Raw genomic sequence first — 20,772 nt, forward strand, 5'->3', positions numbered from 1 at the left:
GAAGGGAGAGGGAGAAGAGAGGAGGGGGAGAGGACAAAGGGAGGAGGGAAGAGAAGAAGGAAAAGGGAAGCAAGAGGGAAAAGGGGTAGGGGGAGAGGAGGAGAAAGGGTCTCTAGGAAAAAGGCAGTCAGTAAAGATGTCAGACCCTGTTATCTTTCTCTTGCTATACCCATGTAAAGACATAAAAATACTCTGAGGGAGGAGAGGAGAAATAGCCTGAGGAACCCCATGGATAGTAGGGAAGATGTCAGGCCCTGTTCTTCTCCTCTTGCCCTGCCCACTAGAAAACCCCAAAACATTTTTTCCTCCATGGCCTCTGGTTTACAAGGAGAGAAATCAAGGCAAAGCATTGGTAGGGTTAGGCATAGCTACCCAGTTAGGGAGAGAGAACTAGGCATTGTATAATCAGCCCCCACGTGGGCTATGGAGCCCTCCCTGATTTTATCCCATCCCCCAGGACGGGCAGGTTCTTTCACTGTTCACCCTTCTCAGCTGAAGGGGAATGGATAGAGGAGGGGAGATCGGAAGAGTGGCTGCCCCTGTCTTCCCCCAAAGGAGCCTCTGTTGGAGTTATTTTTAGCCCCTGTCAGCAGCCAGGTCCAGGCACCTTCCACAAACCAGGCCCAGAGATGGTGGGAATGTGCTTCGGCCTCTACGCTCTCTTGGTCCTCCACTGACCTCTTAGAAGGATAAAATGCCCAGCAGTTGGAGGCCTTGGAGGCAGGGAAGCTGCTTTCTCTGTTCTGGCCCAAGGCATGGGTTAGGCTCCTTTGTAAGAGTTTTCAGGTACTGGCTGAGAGACCCTGCTTGGGCCCTCCAAAGCAAAGCAGGTAACAGTCATGTGTATGGAGAAGGGTATGTGTGTAGGGCACTCCATTCCTTACACAGAGAGATGTCCACCGGTTCAGGAGAGCTCAGAGGGGATTTGTGAGTTGGCAGCAGGAATGTCAGACATGCAGAAAGTCAAACCACATGCCAGGGCTGTTGGGGAGAGGGGAGAAGGGGCATTTCCTGTTGAAAGGGACCAAATAAAACACTGAGTAGGGAGGACACCTTCCCCGGCCCCAGGGTCTGTATGTTTCCCCGTCCCAGTCTGTGAAGAAAAAGCCAGCTCCAGGTCACATCACTGGAATCCCCTCATACTTCTTTGGTCCCTCCACTAAGATTCTTGATCAACAACTCCCCCAGCTAGATCCCCCCTGGCTAGCCCCGCCCTGACTAGCACTGGTGCCAAGCACGAAGAACTCAAGAGCAAGCCATTCAAAAGAATGACAAAGACAGGAAAGAAAAGGTAAGGAAGGAGCCTCTGGTTCCCTTGAACCTACTACCAAAGGAGGCAAGGGTGGGTGTGCCTAGGATGGCATTGCCACCTATGGGAGAGCCTTGAGAGCTCTGAGGAAGGGTCCACCTTCAGTAGGGTTAATGGGGACATGAAGTCACAGGACATTCCTCAATGAAGGGAAGGCAATCTTCACAAAAAATATAGAGGGACTGAGACCAGGAGAGGAGAGGTCATACAGATACAGCCAACTCCCCTGGATAGCAGCAAGATATCATTCCACCCCTTACCAACTTCAGTGCTGGGTCCTGCCCTTGAGCTTCCCCCACCCTCAGGTTTCCTTTGTTTAGGGGCCTTCTCTAACCTTCATTTCACAGGGCTGACTAGAGAAGAACAATCTAGGGACAGAAAAAAGGGACCTTACCCAGCCCTGGGGACTCACCTTTAAAGAGAGGGCTCAAGGAGAACATTATGGGCTAGGTCCCTGCCCAAAGAGAAGATTCAGCCTGCAGCCTGGGCTATGGATCGGTCCTATGACTAGTAAAGTCAGGGTTTCTGTCAGCTCAGCAACTTCAGGACAATGGTCTAGGGATTAGTGAACTATAGGGCAGGGGTGGGTTTTTTATCTGAAGCCTGGGGGGTAGATAGTAGATTAGGAGAGGGTTGTTGATCAAAGTCCAACTAGTCCAAACCTCATAGAAGAGGAAACTGAGGCCCAGTGAGGTTAAGGGATCATAATAGTTAGCATTTACATAGCACCTACTAGGAGCCAGGTATGGTGCTAAACGCTTTATAATTATTATCTCATTTATCCTCACAACAACCCTAGGAAGTAGGTGATATAATTATGCCCATTTTAGAGATGAGGAAACTGAGGCAGATGGAGGTTAAATGACTTACCCAGAGTCACACAGCTAGAAAATGTCTGAGGTAGGACTTGAACTCAGATGTTCCTGACTCCAGGCCCAATAACCTATCTACTGTGACAGCTGCCTCCTAATTTATCAAGGGTGCTCTGGGAGTAAAGAGCAGAGTTAGGATTCAAATGTGGGTCTTCTGACTCCAAACCTAAAGCTCTTTCTCATTCTCTCGTGATGTTCCTTCTAGGGGCCTGGTGTCTCCTATTCATTTTTTCAGAGAGGATATGGAGGGGATATTTGGGGGTGGGGTGGGGCAGAGAAGGAAGGAAGAACATTTGGAACAACCCAGGCTTCACCCCTTCTGGAGACCCTGGCTGTGGAGGTATCCAGAAGTAGGAGTACTTCACCCCTGGACAGATGTCCCTCAATCAGGAATCCTTCTTGGTGCTGCCAAACAACTTTCCTTCCTGTTCACTCAGACTGGGATTCAAAGTGGGGTTCATGGGGCGGCTAGGTGGTAGAGTGAATACAGCACCGGCCCTGGAGTCAGGAGGATCTGAGTTCAAATCCAGCCTCAGACACTTAACACTTACTAGCCGTGTGACCTTGGGCAAGTCACAACCCCAATTGCCCTGCCTTCCCCTTCCAAAAAAAAGGGCAAAAAAGTGGGGTTCAGAGGTAGGAGGTTGAGAGTCAGGTTGCCTGGCTCCATCACTGAGTTGCTCCCCAACTGTGAGACAGAGCTGCCTCCCCTCTCCTACAAGTTTGGGTTCTCCCTTCATACTCTAACCCCTCCTTCCCTTGCCCTCTCCCTCACCCTGACCCACTCAGAAAAGCATCCTCTAATTTCCTGCCTGTATCTGAAATAAAATCTCCCTAGCTTCATAGAAAGAATCCATAGCTTGGAGTCATATGCTCTGGGCATGGGGAAAAGGCTAGTGAGTATAAAGGTACAAGAAAGACTGGAGGGGGTCAAATCTCAGAGGTGCCAAAGATTAGCTTAATGCTTTACTGGCCTGGACCTGAGGAGAGGCCTCTGGATTCTCAGCTCTGCACCTAGGACTTGTCTCTTAATCTTTACAATGATCCTTGTGATCTAGGTGCAATTATTATTTCTGTTTTATAGATAAGGAAACTGAGGCACAGAGAGGTTAAGAAATTTATCTATCCATCTAGTAAGTGGACCCATCAGAATTTTAACCCAGTTGTTCTTGATTCTAAGCCCAGTCCTCTCTCCATTACAACAGTGGAGACGTAGATTTTCAAGGGCTTTCATATTCTGAATCTTCCCACAGGTAGATGGAGGAAGGGAGCTGGGGACTTCAGTCTCTGACTAGCCAATAAAAGTGCTGAGGACTGGAAGACGCGCTGGCTTCCCTACATGTGTTGTGGGAAGAGATCACACAAACATGAAAGGGGACACATGGAAAGAGGAGAGTGTAGAGGAATTTGGATGCCCAAGTAATTAGAGCTGACCTTCTGTAATTATAAATGTCCTAAAGTAGACTAGGCTGCCCCAGGAAGTAGGAGGGTCCCCCCTCACTGAAGGTTTTTAAGTGGAGAATGACTTTCCCTGGGAATAGTGCAGAGGCAGGATCCTCTAACCTCAGATCCAGCATTCTTTCCCCTGTGCAATTGTACATTCCCCTTTTTGCAGATAGCTGATGGGGGCAGATGTGTCTCAAAATATATAGTATCTCTGTGTATGAGGCAGTATTCCAGGTTGGCAGAAGGCAAGTTGCATGTTTAAAAAATACATACGAATAAATATATATGTAATTAAATATACATATGTAGGCATATATGTGTTTGTGATCTTTGTATATTCCCAGGTCAGTCCACACAAGCCTATTCAAATCATAATAATGTAGTTTAAATAGTCCTATGCAATAATAGAAGCCATACAGTGTCTTACTAGAAGGAAATCCTATCTTTAAGACTTTATCAAGTAATCCAGTAGAGCTCATTTTGGGGAGGAAACTGAATCCCGGAAAGAGGGTGTAACTTGCCCATTATTATACATTAATGGCAGAGCCAGGGCAACCTCCCCTCCTTGCCCTTCCAATACGAGCTCTATTCTTTTATACGAGCTCTATTCTTTTATCCAGACCTTTGGTCGTCAGCTGACACATAGGGAGGTTAAATGATTCGCCCAAGGTCTCACAGTCAGTATATGTTAGAGGCAGAATTTGAATCCAAGCACTCCTAACTCCAAGGCCAGCTCCTGTTTCAAATCACCAAGCTGCCTTTCCATTGGCATGGCTCTATTAAGGTCCACTCCTAGAGTACCAATTACTGTTATTATAATTATTACTATTAGTTCTAATACTAGCATCTTATATATAACATGGCATTTAACAAATTATACTAAAGGGACATTGCTTGTGGTAAGGATTATTACCATCACCACTCTTACTATTAAATGCTTCAATGGATGCTTGAATTCCTCCACAACCTTTCTCTCAAACCACCCACTTCTCCTCCCACAGATCCTTAAGAGGGATTCACCTAACATTTAGAAATCAAGGCACTTTTCATGACCAGTCAAAACGATCAAATGAGATCGTATTTGTAAAGTGCTTCGCACATAATAGGCATTTAATAAATGCTTGTTTCCTTTTCCCCAGATGGGGTGCATCTGATTTGAAACATCTTAGGAGGTGAAGTGACTTGTCCACTGTCACTCTGCCTGTCATCAAGAAAGGTCAACATTCAAATGCAAGTCTCCAGAATCTATAAACCTGTTCTCTTTACGCTCTCAATCCTCAGCCTACCTCCCAGCTGTTAATTCCTCTCTCTAAGGTTGAGTTAGGTGACATTGAGCAAATCTCAACTTATCTGGACCTCTCTTTTTGGGAGGATTGGACCACACCACTCTCAGGTTCCTCCAGGTTCCAAATCTATGATCTTTTGGTCTTTACTATTCAGTGTATAGATTCTTTCCCTACATCAATCAATAAACATTTATTAAGTGCCTACTATATGTCAGGCTCTGTACCTTTAAGAACTAGGGCTACAAAGAGGCTAAAGTCAGTCCCTGCCCTCCACGGACTCACAATCTAATGCGATACGTCATATAATATAATACATGATGGGTTAGGTAAGCCCTTGTGAGTTGGTATAGCAATTTGACCACCGTTTAGAACTTTGTTTCCAAAGGAAAAGACTTTGCCCCTCTACCAGACCACTTTCCTTGCAAACAAACTTGCTAACATTTGTGTGTCGGGGAGACCGCGGAGTAGGCAGGGAGAAGTCTGTCTAAGCCCTTCGCCTTTCCAGCCGGAGTCCTACGCCCTCAGCCTCTGCAGCCCCCAACTCCAGTTCTTTTCACAGCCCGACACTTTTCCGATGGCTGTCCTATGAGGAAGAAGATCATCAGACTTCTCGTCCAGTTCTAGGACTGCCTGAGCAGGGGGTTCGGAGCGGAGTGGCGCGGACAGCAACCTATACTCACAGTCTAGACCCGACGGTGCAACCCAGACCCCTTCCCGCTTTGCAGGGTGCCCCATCTTCCCCCCACCAAATCAACCGAGGCCGGGTTCCCCAGCCTCCTGGCTGCGACCCGACCCCTGTCACTAACCCATCTTCTTCAGTGCTCGCAGAGCGGCCCCTTCCTGGCTCCTGCCCTCCGAGACCAGGATCCGGAACGAGGGCTCCAGCTCGCGGCCGCTCCGTCTCTTCCACCAGGGGCACGGCATAGTCCGAGGCAGGGTCTGGTCTGGGGACACAGTCGCGGGGCGCAGGGACGAAGAGACGTCCGGGCCCGGCAAGGGCTCCGGCTCCCAGGCTCCAAACTGAGAAACTAGAAGGAGCCGGACAAGGAGGCGGAGTGAGCTGGAGAAGAGGGTGGGAAGAGAAGGGAAGGGGAGGGAGGCCAGGACCAGGGGGGCGGGATCTCCCGCTTTCCTAGGTCTTAGGAATTGAGGCCGAGCTCTGTGACCCCCACTGCACTGTAACTCTGCGGTGCTTCACCTTATCCAAACTCTCCCGTCCGCTTGTCCTGTGGCCCCGGGTCTCTGCCCTCCTTCATGACCATCCAGTGTGCTCCCTCCCCCATCCCGGTGGACCCTGAACTTGAGTGACTCGGAAGCACCTAGAGGCTGCTCCAGATTTGGCAGAGGGGAGGGAGGGACGGCGATGGGGAGCCGTGCGGAGTGGGGAGGGGGGAGGGCCGCCGCTCTTCCTTGAGCCCCGGTGCTGGCCTTGCAAGGGCTCCCGGGACCCTCGAAGACTCCTCCCTTCTGCACTGCACTCTCTCAACCTCGCGCAGTCGGGTGCGGGGTCAGGGAAGTAAAGATGGGCAAAAACCACCTGGTCAAAGGTATGGGGCTACCCCGGCTCCAAAACTGGATTAGACCGGCGATGGACGAGTATCAGAGCACCGGGGAAGGGGGTAGCAGGAGGAGGAGGGGAAAAAAGGATGCAGAATGGGGGGAGGAAACTCCCCCTGCACTGCCTCAGCTTTGTGACGTCATTGGATTAACCTTCTCCATTATCAGATAAATACCAGTACACAGGGAGGTGGGAGGAAAATATTCGTTCGTGAGATTTAAGATGAAGGAGACCTTAGTCAGTCAATCAATAAACATTTCTTTAGCTCCTACTGTGTGCCAGGCACAATGCTAGATTGGGGGTAAAAAGAAGAGCAAAAATCAGTCCTTGCTCAGGACCGGAAGGGTGGCCCGGGAATACTCAAGTGAGAGAAAGCGCTGGAGCTGAGGGCATTGGGAAAAGTTTCCTGTAGTCCCCCTTCGGGAGATGGAGTGTCAGTGTCACTGGGTGGGAGGGAGGGGAAGAAGAGGGGGGAGGCACAAGGTGTAAGCGTGGAAAGGTGAGAAGATGGGCTGGTTATGGAGGGTTTTGAACGCTAAGCAGATTTTATATTTTATCTTGAAGGTATGCTAAGAGAGCCAATGGAATTTATTAATTAGAGAAATGACATGGCACTTTAGAAAGACCACACCAAAGGGGTGGCTAGAAGACGCAGTGAATAGAACACCGGCCCGGAAGTCAGGAGTACCTGAGATCAAATCCGGTCTCAGATACTTAAAACGCTTATTAGCCATGTGACCTTGGACAAGTCACTTAACCCCAATTGCCTTGTCAAGAAAGAAAGAAAAGAAAGACCACTATGACATCTGAGTAGAGTCTAGACTACAGTGCAGAGAGGCTTGGGTCGACCAACCAGCAGGTGATTACATGAGGAGAGAAGGGCCTGCACTAGGATACTGCCAGTGTCAGAGGAAAGAAGGGAGTGGATTCAAAGAGATGTTACCAATCAGCAGGTCTTGGCAACCTTAGCATGAATGAATGAATAAAAGAATGAATTTTTTTAAAAGGCCTTTATTAAGCACTTATAATGCAAAGCACTGAGAATACAAATGCAAAAAAGTGAAAACAGTCCTGCTCAGATTGCAATGTCCAGTTTTGGAGATTGGAGCCCTGGATTGCGGTTCCTGCTGCCAGAATGTCTGCCAAGCTTCCCTAGGGCCCAGTTTCCCACTTGCCTTTCCTTCGAGGTGTCATTGTAGGAGTTTGCGCATGTGATATTCAGTGATGAATGATGCATGCAATGATGAGCTAGGGTACGTTGTATGCGTGGCTGCTTTATGCGTCACAGGTGCACGCACCATCTAAGTCTTTCCCAAGAGAGTGTAGGTGTAGATGTGCACCGGGACTGGGACATCCGTTTGGGTGTGTGGCTGTGTGCCTGGGAGTCAGGGTCAGAAATCCGTGGGCACAGCGCCACCTACTGCTAGTTTGGGGCATGCATCGCACTCCCTGACAGTCTGCAATCACCCCACCCATAACGTACACAGTAGGACCCGAAAAGCAACATTCTCTTTATTATTCCTCCTACTCTCCTCAAATTTCCTCCATTTTCTCGCACGTGTTGTATCTCCTTGAGTTTCCCTCCCTCAGTCTCCTTCGGAAATCCAACTCAATTCAACCAGAGAATTCAGCTTTTGATTGATTGACACCCTGCAAGTTGACACGTCGATTCCTCAGCCCAAGCGGCTGTGGTGCCCTTCTTCCGCAAGAGGACGCTCAAGTTTCGCTTCAGGCGCCTCCCTATTCCACCAGGGGGCGCTGACCACCTACCTCAGTCCTAGTGGAGGGGCGGTGGGGAGAGCGGTAATACTACCGCCAGATTGGGAATCCGCAGCACGGTGATTTGCATAAAGTTGAAAGACCCACGCCTAGTGGACGAAACGCGGAAGGCGAGAGTGAAATGCACTTGCTTATTGGCTGACCTTTCTGTCTGTTCTTCCTTACCCCCTCCCAGTCTCTCCAACTGTGCCCGGAGGTCAGTCGGGAACCTAGGGCAACAGGGAGAGGGGCTAACCCCGGCCCGGACCCGGTGAGCCGAGGAGGGGCAGCCGGGGTGAGTGCCAGGCGACGCTGGGTCACCCGGCTTGGGGGGACTCGGGGGTGGAGGGTTGCATGCTGGTGGGCTGCGTCCCTGGGAGTTGTGCGCGGTGGCTGGGGACACATCTGGGGAAGAAGAGCTTTAACAGCTAAGGGGGGGAATCTGGACAGGGGGTGGGGGGAAGGGAACGGGGGGGGGGGGGGGGGGGGGGGGGGAGGGACACAAGCCGTCCTTTCTGCTCACCTGCCTCTCGGGGGCCCTGGGCCAGCTCCAGACCGATCCCGGGACCCACCCACTGCCGGGGAGAACCCATCCAACTTTGGGAAAGACTCAAGTCTCCGCTCTGGACTCTCAGTGAATGCCTGTAAACCAAGACCTCAGTTTTCCCAAGGGAAAGGTGGGGCTATAGGTGCTCTAGTTGGGGAAAAGCGGCCCTGAGCTCCTGTCACCAACTACGTTGAGCACTCACACAAGTTTATTACTATAGGAAGTCTTCCAGAGACGGTGATCTTCACCACCACCTACCCAAGCTCCTCTTCATTTCCAGTGCCTACAATTAGCCCAGGATGGGGACAGAAAGGCATGGTTCAGAGCCAGACTGCCAGAAGCAATTCCACGCCGCAGTTACTGTCATCCAGAGTTTACCCAAGAATGGTGAGGCCAGTGACAGTCTCCCCACACACTTCCCTTGCCGGCTACCTTCTGTGTTCCCTACCCTCAATGATTCCAAATTGCAGTTTGGAGGTTCCCCCTTCCCCCCAGTCATTCCTTGGAATCCTGAGAAGTTTCCAGGGGTATAGAGGAGGCTTTCTGGTCCCTGACACCTTGACTTACCTGATATTTCAAAAGGTAAGGTTCCTCCCACCCCACCACTCAGCCTTGGCCCTCTCTTCACCCTCGGAACCATCTTCTTAGGTTTTCTAACCATCATCTGGTTTTCGTCAGCCTGCCTCAAGGCTCCATTCTCAGTCTCTCTGAAAAATCCAAAGTTCCCCTGGCCACTTCCCTCTGCAGCTGGGGGCATGATGGTTCTTGGCTTTTCTTATCTTCCATCACCCCAAACACTCAGGTTCTTATCGCCCATCCTATGAGGAGATGTTGCGATTCTACAGCTACTACAAGCAGGCCACCCAGGGACCCTGTCATGTGCCCAGGCCTGGCTTCTGGGACCCTATTGGACGCTATAAATGGTAAAGCACCCTCCTCCCCCTGTCCCACCTCCATGGTACTGCCCTCTTGGGACAGTGTCCCTTCATGGAGGCTCCTTTGGTGACCAGAACTCTGCCCTCCAGGGATGCCTGGCACAGTCTGGGCAGAATGAGCCAGGAGGAAGCAATGGCGGCTTATATTGCTGAAATGAAGGTGGTAGCCCAGAAGGTAAAGTCTTCCTCATTCTTCTTCCCAAGTCTAGACCCATTTCTCCCAGGGCTAACTGGTGACTGTTCCACATACTGGACTCTGGTGTGTGCCCACACAGTGACCCTTATATTCCCTCCTATTGATCCAGGCTGTTTCCACTACAATTTTCTTGTGGTGAACCAAGCCACCAGGCCAGCCCCTGCCTCAAGCCCTTCCCCAGTGGTTCTCAAGCCAGGGATAAACTTATAGTGGACACAGTTGGGCGGTGGTAGGGGTAGCAACATTTCCTGTGGGATTGCCCACCATCTTTTTCCTCTTTCCATAAGGTGATAGACACAGTCCCTTTGGGTGAGGTGGACGATGGCATGTTTGACTACTTTGTGCCCTTGTACGAGATGATCCCTGACATGCCTCAGCCCCCAGAGACCTTCTTGAAGAAACTCACAGGTCAGACTCCTCCCAAAAGGGCCAGCATTGGATAGATAAGAGTCAGAGTCAGGCCAAGGTTCTGAAATGCTTGGGTCATCATGGAGCTGAAAGAATGAGTTTATGCAGCCATGGAAGGAGGAATTGTAGGATCCCCAGGGGGTTATTAGAGATCATCTTGTCAATACCCCTGAGTTCTACAGACTAGGAAACTATGGCCCAATAAGATGAAATAACTTACTCAGCATCCCATAGATTAGAAATTAGAGAGTGGATTTGAACTCAGGTCCTCCAACTTCAAAATCCAAGGTCTTTCCAATTCCACATGAAAGAAAACCCTAAAATCAGTGTCATGGGTGGGTACCAGGATGGTGGTGGTGGGGACATGGGGACTAGTACAGCTTTTACTTGCCTGTTGTTCCTTGCCTCCCCCACCCCTGGAAACAAGGAGATATGTTTGTATTTGGGGGGGAGAGAAAAAGGGGAATCTGAGGGGCTGACTTGGGCAGAATGTGTCAACCTGTCCCACCTCCTTCCCCTTGCAGCTCAGAAGGAGAAGATGCCAAATGGGGATGTGAAAACTGCCCCTGAGCCCCGAGAACCTCCTGAGGAGCCAGTCCCCCAGGCTTCAGGTCAGTATCTACCTAGATTTGATTTAATTCAACAAAATTGAGTACTCTGTGCCAAGAACTGGGGATACAAGAGATGAAAATGAAATAATCCTGGCCCTCAGGGAAATTCCAGTCTACCAGAGAGAAAAAACAACCATATACACACAGCTAAGTAGAAAATCATTTTGAGGAGACGCTATCAGCCGGGGGAATCAGAGCAGGCCACTTGTACATGGTGAGACTCTATCCAAGCCTGTAAGGGAGCTGAGGGGATGGGGGAGGAGGGTCCAGGAGGTAGAGATGAAGAAGAACATTCCAAGCATGAGGTATAGCCTGTGCTTAGCATGCAATGCCATAGAGGTGGGAAATGGGAAAAAAAAAACAACATACATACACATGTATACATATACATATATATGCATATACATACGTGTGTGTGTTTTCCACAAGAGCAACAAGCAAGCAAGTTTGGTTGCAATGACACTGATTTTAGGATTTTCTTTCATGTGGAATTGGAAAGACCATGGGTTTTGAAGTCAGAGAACCTGATTTCAAATCCACTTCTACTGTATTGGGTTCTTAACCTTTTTTGTATCTCAGACCCCTCTGGCAGTCTGGTGCAGCCTTTGGACCCCTTTGCAGGAGAATGGTTATTAGAGACAGTGCATATAGATGCATAAGAACAAATGAATAAAACAAAATATATAGGATTACAAAGGAAACCAAATATAGTGAAATGTAGTTATTAATATTATTTTTTTTAAGTTTGTAGAATTGAGGTTAAAAAATGGAGTGGACAGGAGAAGTCAACTGAGGCAGATAATAAGATAGTGAAGGGCTCCCCTGAGCCCACCATGAAGGTGTTAGAAGGAGAAGATAAAACCTGAGAATGGGTATGCTCACACTTCATGCCCTATGGAACCCCTGGATTCTAAGAGCACGGAGCTTAGAAAGGATGATTTATCAGCCAGAGGCCAAGGAATACAATGGATCTGATGTTCTTTTTCCCAAGGCCTCATTCACTTGACCTGTGTCCTTGACTCCTTGGGTCTCATTGTCTTCCCCCACCACCACCCCTGTACCCCAATTCCCATCTATTCCCTTCCTCCTCTCCTTCCTTCTTTCCCCTCTCTTGTTCTCTAATTCTCCTCTCCTTTTCTTTACACACACACACACACACACACACACACACACACACACACACACACACACACTTCTGACCCTAGGGGGTCGACCCCAGAGGACTAGCTACTGCCTCTTTCTGGGTCCTGGGCAGCCACCCCCTCTCTTCCCTCACTCCCTTTCCTTTTCCTCCCCTTACAGAAGCACAGCTACCCAGGGTGCCCAGTATCCATGGGAGAGCCTCCATGGATCTGGATTCTGAGGTTTTCTGTGATTCTTTGGAACAGCTAGAGCCTGAGCAGGTGAGATGTTTCTTCTACCCCTGCCACTGCTACCCCTCCTTTGTCTCCCCCCACAATCTTTCAAGACTCAGGGGATCAGGCTTGGGGGAAGAATCAGGAAGGTGATGGAGTCTTAGTCTCTTCTCCCCTGGGATTTCTCCCTTCAGGGTGAGTGGCTGAAGGAAGAGCTGAAGGAAGTGCTTGAAGGAGAGACTGATATCAGCAGTGACCACTTGCTTTCAAGAGAGACAGGTGACTCACACCCTGCCCTGCCCTCCCCCCCCTTCCTTTGCTCTGGGATCTTCTTTCTCTCCATCCTTAGCACCTGCCCTCACCTCTGGCCCCTCCATGCCCACCCTCCCCCCTTGGGACGCAGCAGGGATGAAAGTCCAGGGTTGGTACTTTAATGTAGACAGGGGGCAGGGGAGGGCACTGGGGAATTCAGCCTTCTGCCCAGGGCTGCCACACAGGCAGATGCCCTTGACTCTCAGAACCCCAAGCTACTGGGGAAAGGGGTAGGAGGTGGGGCTGGGCAAAGTCCCCGCCTCTCCCTACTCTGCCTGTGTCCCCTCTAGGGACAGCAGTGAAGGGAGGCAGAGCTACCCCTTCCCTGCATGAGTTCTTAGCCCTTTGTTCCAGTGTCATTTCCCCTACTGCCCTGACTGGTTCTAGTGGTCTTCAGTATTCTGGGCCTGAGTCTTGCAAATTAAGGAGAATAATCCCTGTCCTCCTTCCAGGACTGGTGTGAAAATAGCTTCTGTTTCATGGACATGCTAGGAGGGCTTTGAGAAAATGAATTCCTGTAGATGCAAGGGACATTGAGTATAGGAGGCTTTGTTTACTCCTGTCCTTCACCTAACCTACCAGATGTCTGAACCTGGGTTGGCCTAGGGGGATGCCATAGGATGAGGACAGCCCCTCTTCTCTATCTGTTTCTACAGAGATGGTGGGAAAGGCTCCTCAAGGTCCCCAGGAGTTTGAAGCTTGGCTGGCCAGTACAGTGCGAGCCCTGCAGGAGAGCATGCAGGATGTCCAGGGGAGGCTGAGGTGTCTGGAGAGCCTGCCCCGCCCTACACAGGTGAGCTCCCCTCTCTGAAACAGCCACAAGGAAGAAATGGGCCAGTGAGAGATCAGACTGGGATCTGAGCCAGATCTGCCCCTTTCCCTCAGTTTACCCACCTGTGTCCCCCTTTTATCCTTCCCTCTCCTTAGAAACGAAGAAAACTTTTCCCAGGATAATAATAATAGTGGTAGTAGTAGTAGTAGTAGTAGCAATCCCCTTAGAAATGAAAAAAACTTTTTCCAGGAAAATAATAATAATAGTAGTAGTAGTAGTAGTAGTTCCCTTAGGGGTGGCCAGGTGGCACAGTGAGTAAGAGCACTGGCCCCAGTGTTGGGATGACCTGGGGATCGAATCCTGGGCTCAGACACTCAGCACCCACCCAGAAATAACTGACCGTGTAACCTTGAGCAAGTTACTTAACCCCGATTGCTTTAAAAAAAAAAAAGTAGTAGTTCCCTTAGAAACTAAGAAATCTTTTACCAGCATGGTAGTAGTAGCAGCAGCAGCAGCAGCTAGCTAACATTTATATAGCCCAATAAGGTTTGAAAAGTGCTTTATATGTCATTTGATCCTCACACTAACCCTAAGAGAGGTGTTATTATTATCCCCATTTTACAGGTGAGAAAACTGAGGCTGAGAGTTAATAAAGCCCATAAGTGCCTGAGGCCATATTCAAACTCAGGGCTTCAGGCCCCAACACTGTACCAAGTAGCTGTCTCTGAAATTAAAACTAGGAGCTAGGACATCTGGTTTCTTGTCCTGGCTCAGGTTCTCCAGTGCCTTCAGGGCCCCAGACTCCTCTCCTCAAGGATCTTGCTCCCAAGATTGTAGTTCAGCATCCTGGCAGCAGGTTTCTAGGATCTTCTCCCACCATGGCAGCCTTTCCCTTCATGCTTCCTCAATCTGGAAAGTGAGACTGGACCCCAGGAACAGAAGGGGACAGTGGGAGGAATGCCAGCAGTACTAGGCCCTTCCCCTAATTCCTGGCTCTTTTGGCTGAATTGTCCCTGGGGCAGCAGAGCTGACTCCCCCCCACACACACACTTACATGTGAGGGAGAGGCAAGAGATGGCAGCCAGTGTGCTCCTAAAGCTGAACAGCCTGTTCGCCTCTGCCTGCTCTCACCCCCTCACCTTTAATAGTCCTTTCTGGCAATTATTCCTTCTTCATCACAGTAACACACAGACAGATCTCTGGAGGCATATATATGGACATATGTTCTTCACTTGTTTAGTCCTGTCCCACTTTTTGTGACCCCATTTGGGGTTTTCTTGGCAAAGATGCTTGAGTAGTATGCCATTTCCTTCTCCAGCTCATTTTACAGATGAGGAAACTGAGGCAGAGTGAAGTGACTAGCCCAGGGTCACACAGCTAGTGAGTATCTGAGACTGGATTTGAACTGACTGCAGGGCTGGAGTTCTATCCACTGCACTACCTAGCTGCCCTATATATAGACATATACGAAGGCAGTAACACGCACACACAGCTCTCTCTCTCTCCCTCCCTCTCTTTGTCTCTCTCTCTCTCTCTCTCTCTCTCTCTCTCTCTCTCTCCTCTCCCTCCCCCTCTCTCTTTCTCTCTCTCTCTGTCTCTTTCTCTCTCTTTCTTCTGACTACAGAGGAAAAGTCTGCCTGTAAGTAGGCCCGATCTAGCCAAGTCTGGGCCTTGGAGAGTCCTCTAGTGGGAGATGGCTAACTCTAGGGAGTGGCAGGGACTCTTGGGGGTCCACCCTACCTCTCTGCTGGCTCATTATGGTTGATGACATCTTTTACATGTAGAAAGTCCTTGAATTCTTATACTTTACCTCCCCTGCCCCTCCCCCACCCCTTTCCCTGCTAAAGGTTTCAGTTCTAGAACCTGGGTTCAGTCAGAGGCAGCTCAGCGGCACAGTGAGCCAATTGACAGACCTGGAATTAGACCTTGGTTCAAATCAGGCCTCACTAGCTCTGTGACCTTGGGCAAGTTAACTATGTCTTAATCCACTGGAGAAGGAAATGGCAAACCACTCCAGTATCTCTGCCAAGAAAACCCCATACGGGGGTCACCAAGAGTCAGACACAGCTGAATGGTGACCAGAACTGAACCTAGCTGAACACTAGACCACTGTTACTTCCTAGCTAGGCAAGGAGAGTTGTCACATTTTGACCTTATGCAACTGGGGACTCAGAGAAGGACCTGGAAATACCTAACACAGCTTTCTAAAGCTCATCTATCATGCTTGTCCTCTTCCTCCCTCGTTCCCATTAGACTGCAACCCTCCCAGAGACGTAGGGGCTGGGCCTGAGGGTGTTTGGGGAAGAGATGTATAACCTACACTCATGGCAGTGTGGAGGTGGGGGGCAGGGCAGCTCTTTGTCTTATCGAGGCCTCCATCCTGGCCCAGTGAATCTATTTTTCCAGTCTCACTAGCTGGTATTTCAGTTATGTTCAAATCAAGAAACATTTTATTATTAAGTGCCCATTGATTACAAAACCTTGTGCGGGGTTCTGTGGAAGATGCAGACATTAAGAGAAGCTACCATTCTTACCCTGTGGAGCCTATCTTCAGTCTGTAGCTATGCTCCCCTGGGAGGACCTCGCCTGGGAACTTACTAGGTTAGTCGTGTGACTTGAGTAAGTCATTTCCCATCTGTGCAGTCTTGTAGGAGAATGTGACAGGTCTACTACTTTTTCCATACTGGCCACACCTGAAAGTGATGCAAATTTTGATCCCTCTAAAACAAGGGTTCTTAATTTTTTTTTTTTTGCATTATGGCAAAGCTTACAGACCCTTTCTCAGAAGAATATTTTTAAATACATGAAATAAAATACCTAGGATTACAAAGAAGCCAATTATGCTGAAATAGTGATCAAAAACAAAGTATTTTTAAAAATCAAACAAGTTTATGGAATCCATGTTAATTCCTTTAGTCTGAAATTTAGTGAATAGTCTTTAAATCTTGCTGTGGCCCCATAGGTCATAGTTCAGTAACTGGTGGCTGACCTCATGAGGAGGATGAGTGTCTCTGAACTTAGCCAGACTGGTCCAGGCAATGGTGCAAACCAGCTTTTTAATGTACTAGAAGCCTACCCATATAGCCTTCAAAAGCCCCTGGCCCTGTTGGCTCACAATCAAAGAATCAAGTATGGCTTTAGTGGATGATGGCACATACACAGATCACCATCATACTTTACAGGTACACAGCAGTGATAGGTGAGTGCAGAGGAAGTCAAAGTTGATACAAATTGGGAGATCAGGGAAGGCTTCCTGGAGAAAGTGGTCCTTGAGCTAGGCTTTAACAGATGGGTAGGATTTGAAAGGGATAGTGGTGTGGAAGCAGGAGAGAGATATTCTAGGTTTAGGTAGTGGCCTCAGATTGCCTGTTCCTTGGAACCAATCCAGAGGTGGCCTACCTTTGGCTCTGGGACTTTCTCCCTTCACCATAAACCTTACCTTATCTATCCCTTGAGTTGGCAGCTAGGTGGCATAGTGGATTGAGCAACAAGCCTGGAGTCAGGAAGACCAGAGTTCAAGTTCACCCTCAGACACTATCTGTGTCACTGGGCAAGTCACTTAACTTTGTTTGCCTCAGTTTCCTCATCTGTAAAATGAGCTAGAGAAGGAAATGGTAAACCATTCCAGTACCTCTACCAAGAAAACCCCAAATGGGGTCATAAAGAGTTGTTCACTATTAAACATCTATCCCTTGATTGATTTAAGGACCTCTCCTGGGAACTCACTAGGTTAGACATCAGCACACAATCTCTATTGACCCTCCATCATTGCTACTGGGTCTTACTCCCTGAATCAAATAATCATGTCCTTTGCTTTCATACCTCAGAGTATATTAATTTTTTAATAGAATATAAGGGCTTGGGTTTAGTCTGAGGGTCTTAATGTGGGTAGGAGTAGTGAATGAGCCTTGAATTTAATTTGGATCCAATAACTCCCCCCACACACACTACTCCATCTATGTGAAACTAGAATTTTAAAGATCACCATACAAGATAGCAAGATTGGGGCTGCAGGCAAAGATTTTGGGTAAAAGAACTAACTCTTAACTGGGTGTCTTCCTGGTTGACATATCCTTCATCTGGCCCAGTACCTCCTGGCTCCGTCATCTCAGAGGCTGGGGAAGCTGGGCTGGAGATGGGGGTGGAGCAGACTCAGGGAGGGGAGACTAATCCGATTGGGATATTGGGAAGAGGTGGATGTTAAGAAGACTGACCTGGGTCAAGGGCTGAGGGGAGTTTAGACTTGGGTTCAGGTTGTGGTCCTCTCCCCCCACCTTTATCCTCTCCTTCCCTCCTGTAGAGGCCCTCATCCCAGCAGGGGCCCTGGGCCTTGGAGATCTCTACCCCCACACTCCTCCTCCTCCTCCTGTGGCCATTTGTTGTCCAGTGGCTCTACCGACAGTTTCGGAGACAGAAGAGGTGATTGGCCCTTAGGGGACACTGCTGCTGCCTGAGGAGATGATGGGGGAAGGGGGGAGGTAGGTGCCTCCTTTTTCCCAGCCCCCGACTGTCTCCCACACTGCACCTGAGCCTTCCTGGGGAAGCAGGGAGGGCTTGGACCTCACCAGCTAGCCTCGTTTTCCTCACCTGTCAAATGAGAGGGTCGGACTAGATCTCCAAGGGTCCTTTCCGATCCTTAATATTCTTCAGTCTATGAGCTATGCCACTAAGTAGTCGTGTGATCGTAGGTAAATTGTTTTCCCTTCTTTGGGCCTCAGTTTCTTCACCTGTAAAATTACCGGGTGGAATTGGCTCTTAGGTAATATTCTGGAATTCCATGACCAATCAGTATTTGTGTAAGGGTGGGTGCTGGATGGAGTAAGTTCAGCCCTTCTTGGTGGCCCTCCTCGGAGCTGGAGCCCTTCCACTCCAGGAGGGAACAAATGACTCGTTTTCCCCGGCTGTGGATGGCACGGGGAAGCCCCAGGATGCACAGACGTTGCCCGGACACCACCGGCACCAGATTACTGCTGCTGCATCTCCCTCCCACCTTCCCTCGGAGCTCCCTCCCCCAGCCGCCTCAGGCCACTTGACTGTCATTCCCCACCCCCATCCCAGTCTCTCCCAGAGGTACCTTAGCACAGGCAAGTTGAGGCAGTGGCCTGGGCGTCTATTCTAGCTGTTTGGAAGAAGAGTTGAATTGGTGCGAGAAGGGTGTTTGGGGAGGCTTCCGGGCTGCATTATGAGAGGCCAGATAGAAAGGGAGCTATTGGGTATCTACAAGATGGAAGTGGAGGGGAGCCTGGAGGAGGCACCGAACTTGCTCAAAATGCTCACATTTCCCCTCTGCCTTTTGGATTATACTCAGGTTCTCATCCACTCAGAAGATCCTTAAGTATTAAAATAAATTAAACTTTCAGCTCTGGAGAGGTTCCATCCCAAGGGGGAATGGGGTGACGCAGGCATGGGGAGCGGGGCCGGGCTCCTTGCTTTGGACACTAGCTCCCCACCCCCACCACGACGGTGCCCCCCCCCCCCCCCCCCCCCCTCCCCTCTTAAAGAGCACGACGCTCTTCCGGGCTGTTTGTTGACCAGCCGTTCTATGCAAAGACTCTGAAGTCTTTGCTGCAGAAGGGGGATGGGGTGGACGCCTCGGGGGTGGAGGGGGATGAAGGGGAGAGCCCCCGGGGTTGAGGGGCACCTTGCGGGCTACCGTGAGCCTCGGAAGGATTGGGGGAGGAAAGGGGAGGTGTCTGCGTGTCTTGTGTCCTGGGGTTGTGCCCAAATCTGAAGAAAACAGCCGCCTGCGAGTGGGGGGAAGGGGAATGGACTGGAGCTAAGTCTGGACAACGTCGCCCGCCCGGCCCGGAGGGTCTGAGGCCCTGGCGAGCATCCCAGCCCTCCCGCAAGGGGGGGAGGGGGGTGTAGGGGAGCTGGGAGGAGGGCTGAGTCGAGTACCCCTCCTCCGGGCCCAGGGACTGCCAGGGCCCTGCGGCGTCGGGGCGGAGCTGAGGGAGAAGAGGGAGCCGTCCCAGTTGCGCGTGGCGTCACGGTCACGGTCACGCCGCCCCGGCTGGAGGCCAGAGCAAGCCCTGAGGACAGCCGCCGCCCGCGGGGTTCCCCCTCCTCGGTCCGGCTGGCAGTCCCGCCCTATCCCCGCTCCAGGCACTGATCCTTGCACCCAGCCCCCTTCCTCAGGCGCTGCCCGTTAGTCCCTCCCCAGATACACTCTCCTTCCCAACCCCTGTTGCCCCGCCAGTTTTGCACCCCCTTTCAGGTCTGCCTCAGCCCCGAGAGCTGGGATGCAGCTTCTTATGGGAGTCTCACCAACACACACTTCCTCCAAAAGGTGCGGCCCTCGGTGCCAGAATCTGACCCCCTTGGGGGGGGGGGGTGCATTTTAAAATCTTTCCAGATTATCTGTATTAATAAGCCTCTTTAGCTCAAGCTCTCCGAGAACTCAGGGGGAGTGGGCAAAGGCCGGGCTGGCTCAAGGCATCTGTGTTTACCCCAGCCTTCTTGTGTGTGTCAGTCTGTGTGCACATTTGGGGCCGCCTGTGTCTGCTATGGACAGGGTGGTTCTGCATGAGAATGGGAGTCTGGGTACACATGTGTGTGCATGGTGTTGGCTGCAAATGGTTCTTTTTCCTCCCTGGTACACCAAGACTTCTGTCATCTGCCCATCCCAAGGCCTTGGCTCAGCCTCCAGGCCTGCTCAGTGCTTTCCTCTTCATCACCTCTCCTGGGATCCACCCCCAGCTTTTCCAGTTCTTTACTCTTTGCCTTGAGCCAAAAGCCTGGAGTTTTCTGAGATTTTCCTTTAGCTATAATGCCCTCTTCCTTTTCCCTCCACTTCTAGCCCACCACACCCTAACCCTTAATTCATGTGACTCTTGGAGATTCAGAAAGGAAGAAACTTTCTTGTATTAACTAGAGAGAACAGGAGACACCCTCCATCCATTCCCCCCTACACACACACACACACACACACACACACTTCCTCCATGGAAATACTTTTTAGCTTGAAAAAAACAATTAAAAAAAAGAATTCCTTTTGACTTCCCCTTATTCTCCTTCCATTCTCTACCACCCAGAGGTGCTTTGGCCTCTTCTTTGTATATAGTGTCAATCAACTTTTCACTTAGCCAACTGGTATCTTTGTTCAATATTCAGTCCCCTGGATGCCAGGTTCACCCACTCAAGTTCAGAAGATCCTCTGTCTGACTGGAAACTCCCCAAAGGTGTGTTTCTTCCTTTCCCCTATCCCTGTCGATGAAGCCCAGGGCTACAGGCTTTGGACTCAATAAAGCCTTTGTGATAAGGTTGGCCAAGGGCAGAACAGGGGAAAACTAGGGGATGGGAACCAAGGCTGCTGGCTAAAAAAGTCTGGGCAGCCTTGGGGAGACCTAGAGCTTCAGACTAGGATGAGTTACCTATGAAGGTTCCCTGATGCTTAACTGCCTGCAG

General features: G+C 50.1%; 2 protein-coding genes across 9 annotated transcripts in view; one reads left to right on the top strand and one right to left on the bottom strand.

Moving 5' to 3' along the window:
• Positions 1-6,065, bottom strand: part of PLCD3 (phospholipase C delta 3) — a 30,893-nt gene extending 24,828 nt beyond the window's left edge. The window contains exon 1 of the mRNA XM_069076843.1: positions 5,720-6,065. Coding sequence (XP_068932944.1) covers positions 5,720-5,837 — 118 coding nt within the window. The 5' untranslated portion in view covers positions 5,838-6,065. The remainder of the gene's footprint in view (positions 1-5,719) is intronic.
• Positions 6,066-8,336: 2,271 nt separating this feature from the next.
• Positions 8,337-18,730, top strand: ACBD4 (acyl-CoA binding domain containing 4). 8 transcript variants are annotated; one of them, XM_069076173.1, is made up of 11 exons: positions 8,337-8,524; positions 8,778-8,906; positions 9,057-9,163; positions 9,802-9,886; positions 10,195-10,315; positions 10,840-10,926; positions 12,229-12,329; positions 12,476-12,560; positions 13,250-13,386; positions 17,666-17,784; positions 18,239-18,730. In XM_069076173.1, exons 2-11 carry the CDS (start codon positions 8,868-8,870, stop codon positions 18,396-18,398), a joined length of 1,041 nt encoding a protein of 346 aa, XP_068932274.1. In that variant the 5' UTR covers positions 8,337-8,524; positions 8,778-8,867; the 3' UTR covers positions 18,399-18,730. The 8 variants fall into 8 exon arrangements, with proteins under 8 accessions (XP_068932274.1, XP_068932271.1, XP_068932270.1 ...); XM_069076170.1 differs by lacking the exon at positions 8,778-8,906 and adding an exon at positions 9,579-9,699 and having other exon boundaries at positions 8,997-9,163; XM_069076169.1 differs by lacking the exon at positions 8,778-8,906 and adding an exon at positions 9,579-9,699.
• Positions 18,731-20,772: the final 2,042 nt, after the last annotated feature.

The sequence above is a fragment of the Petaurus breviceps genome, unplaced genomic scaffold, assembly GCF_028583685.1.
Source record: "Petaurus breviceps papuanus isolate PSGF00001 unplaced genomic scaffold, PetGlider_PUasm1.0 90925, whole genome shotgun sequence".
NCBI classification, from domain to species: Eukaryota; Metazoa; Chordata; class Mammalia; order Diprotodontia; family Petauridae; genus Petaurus; species Petaurus breviceps.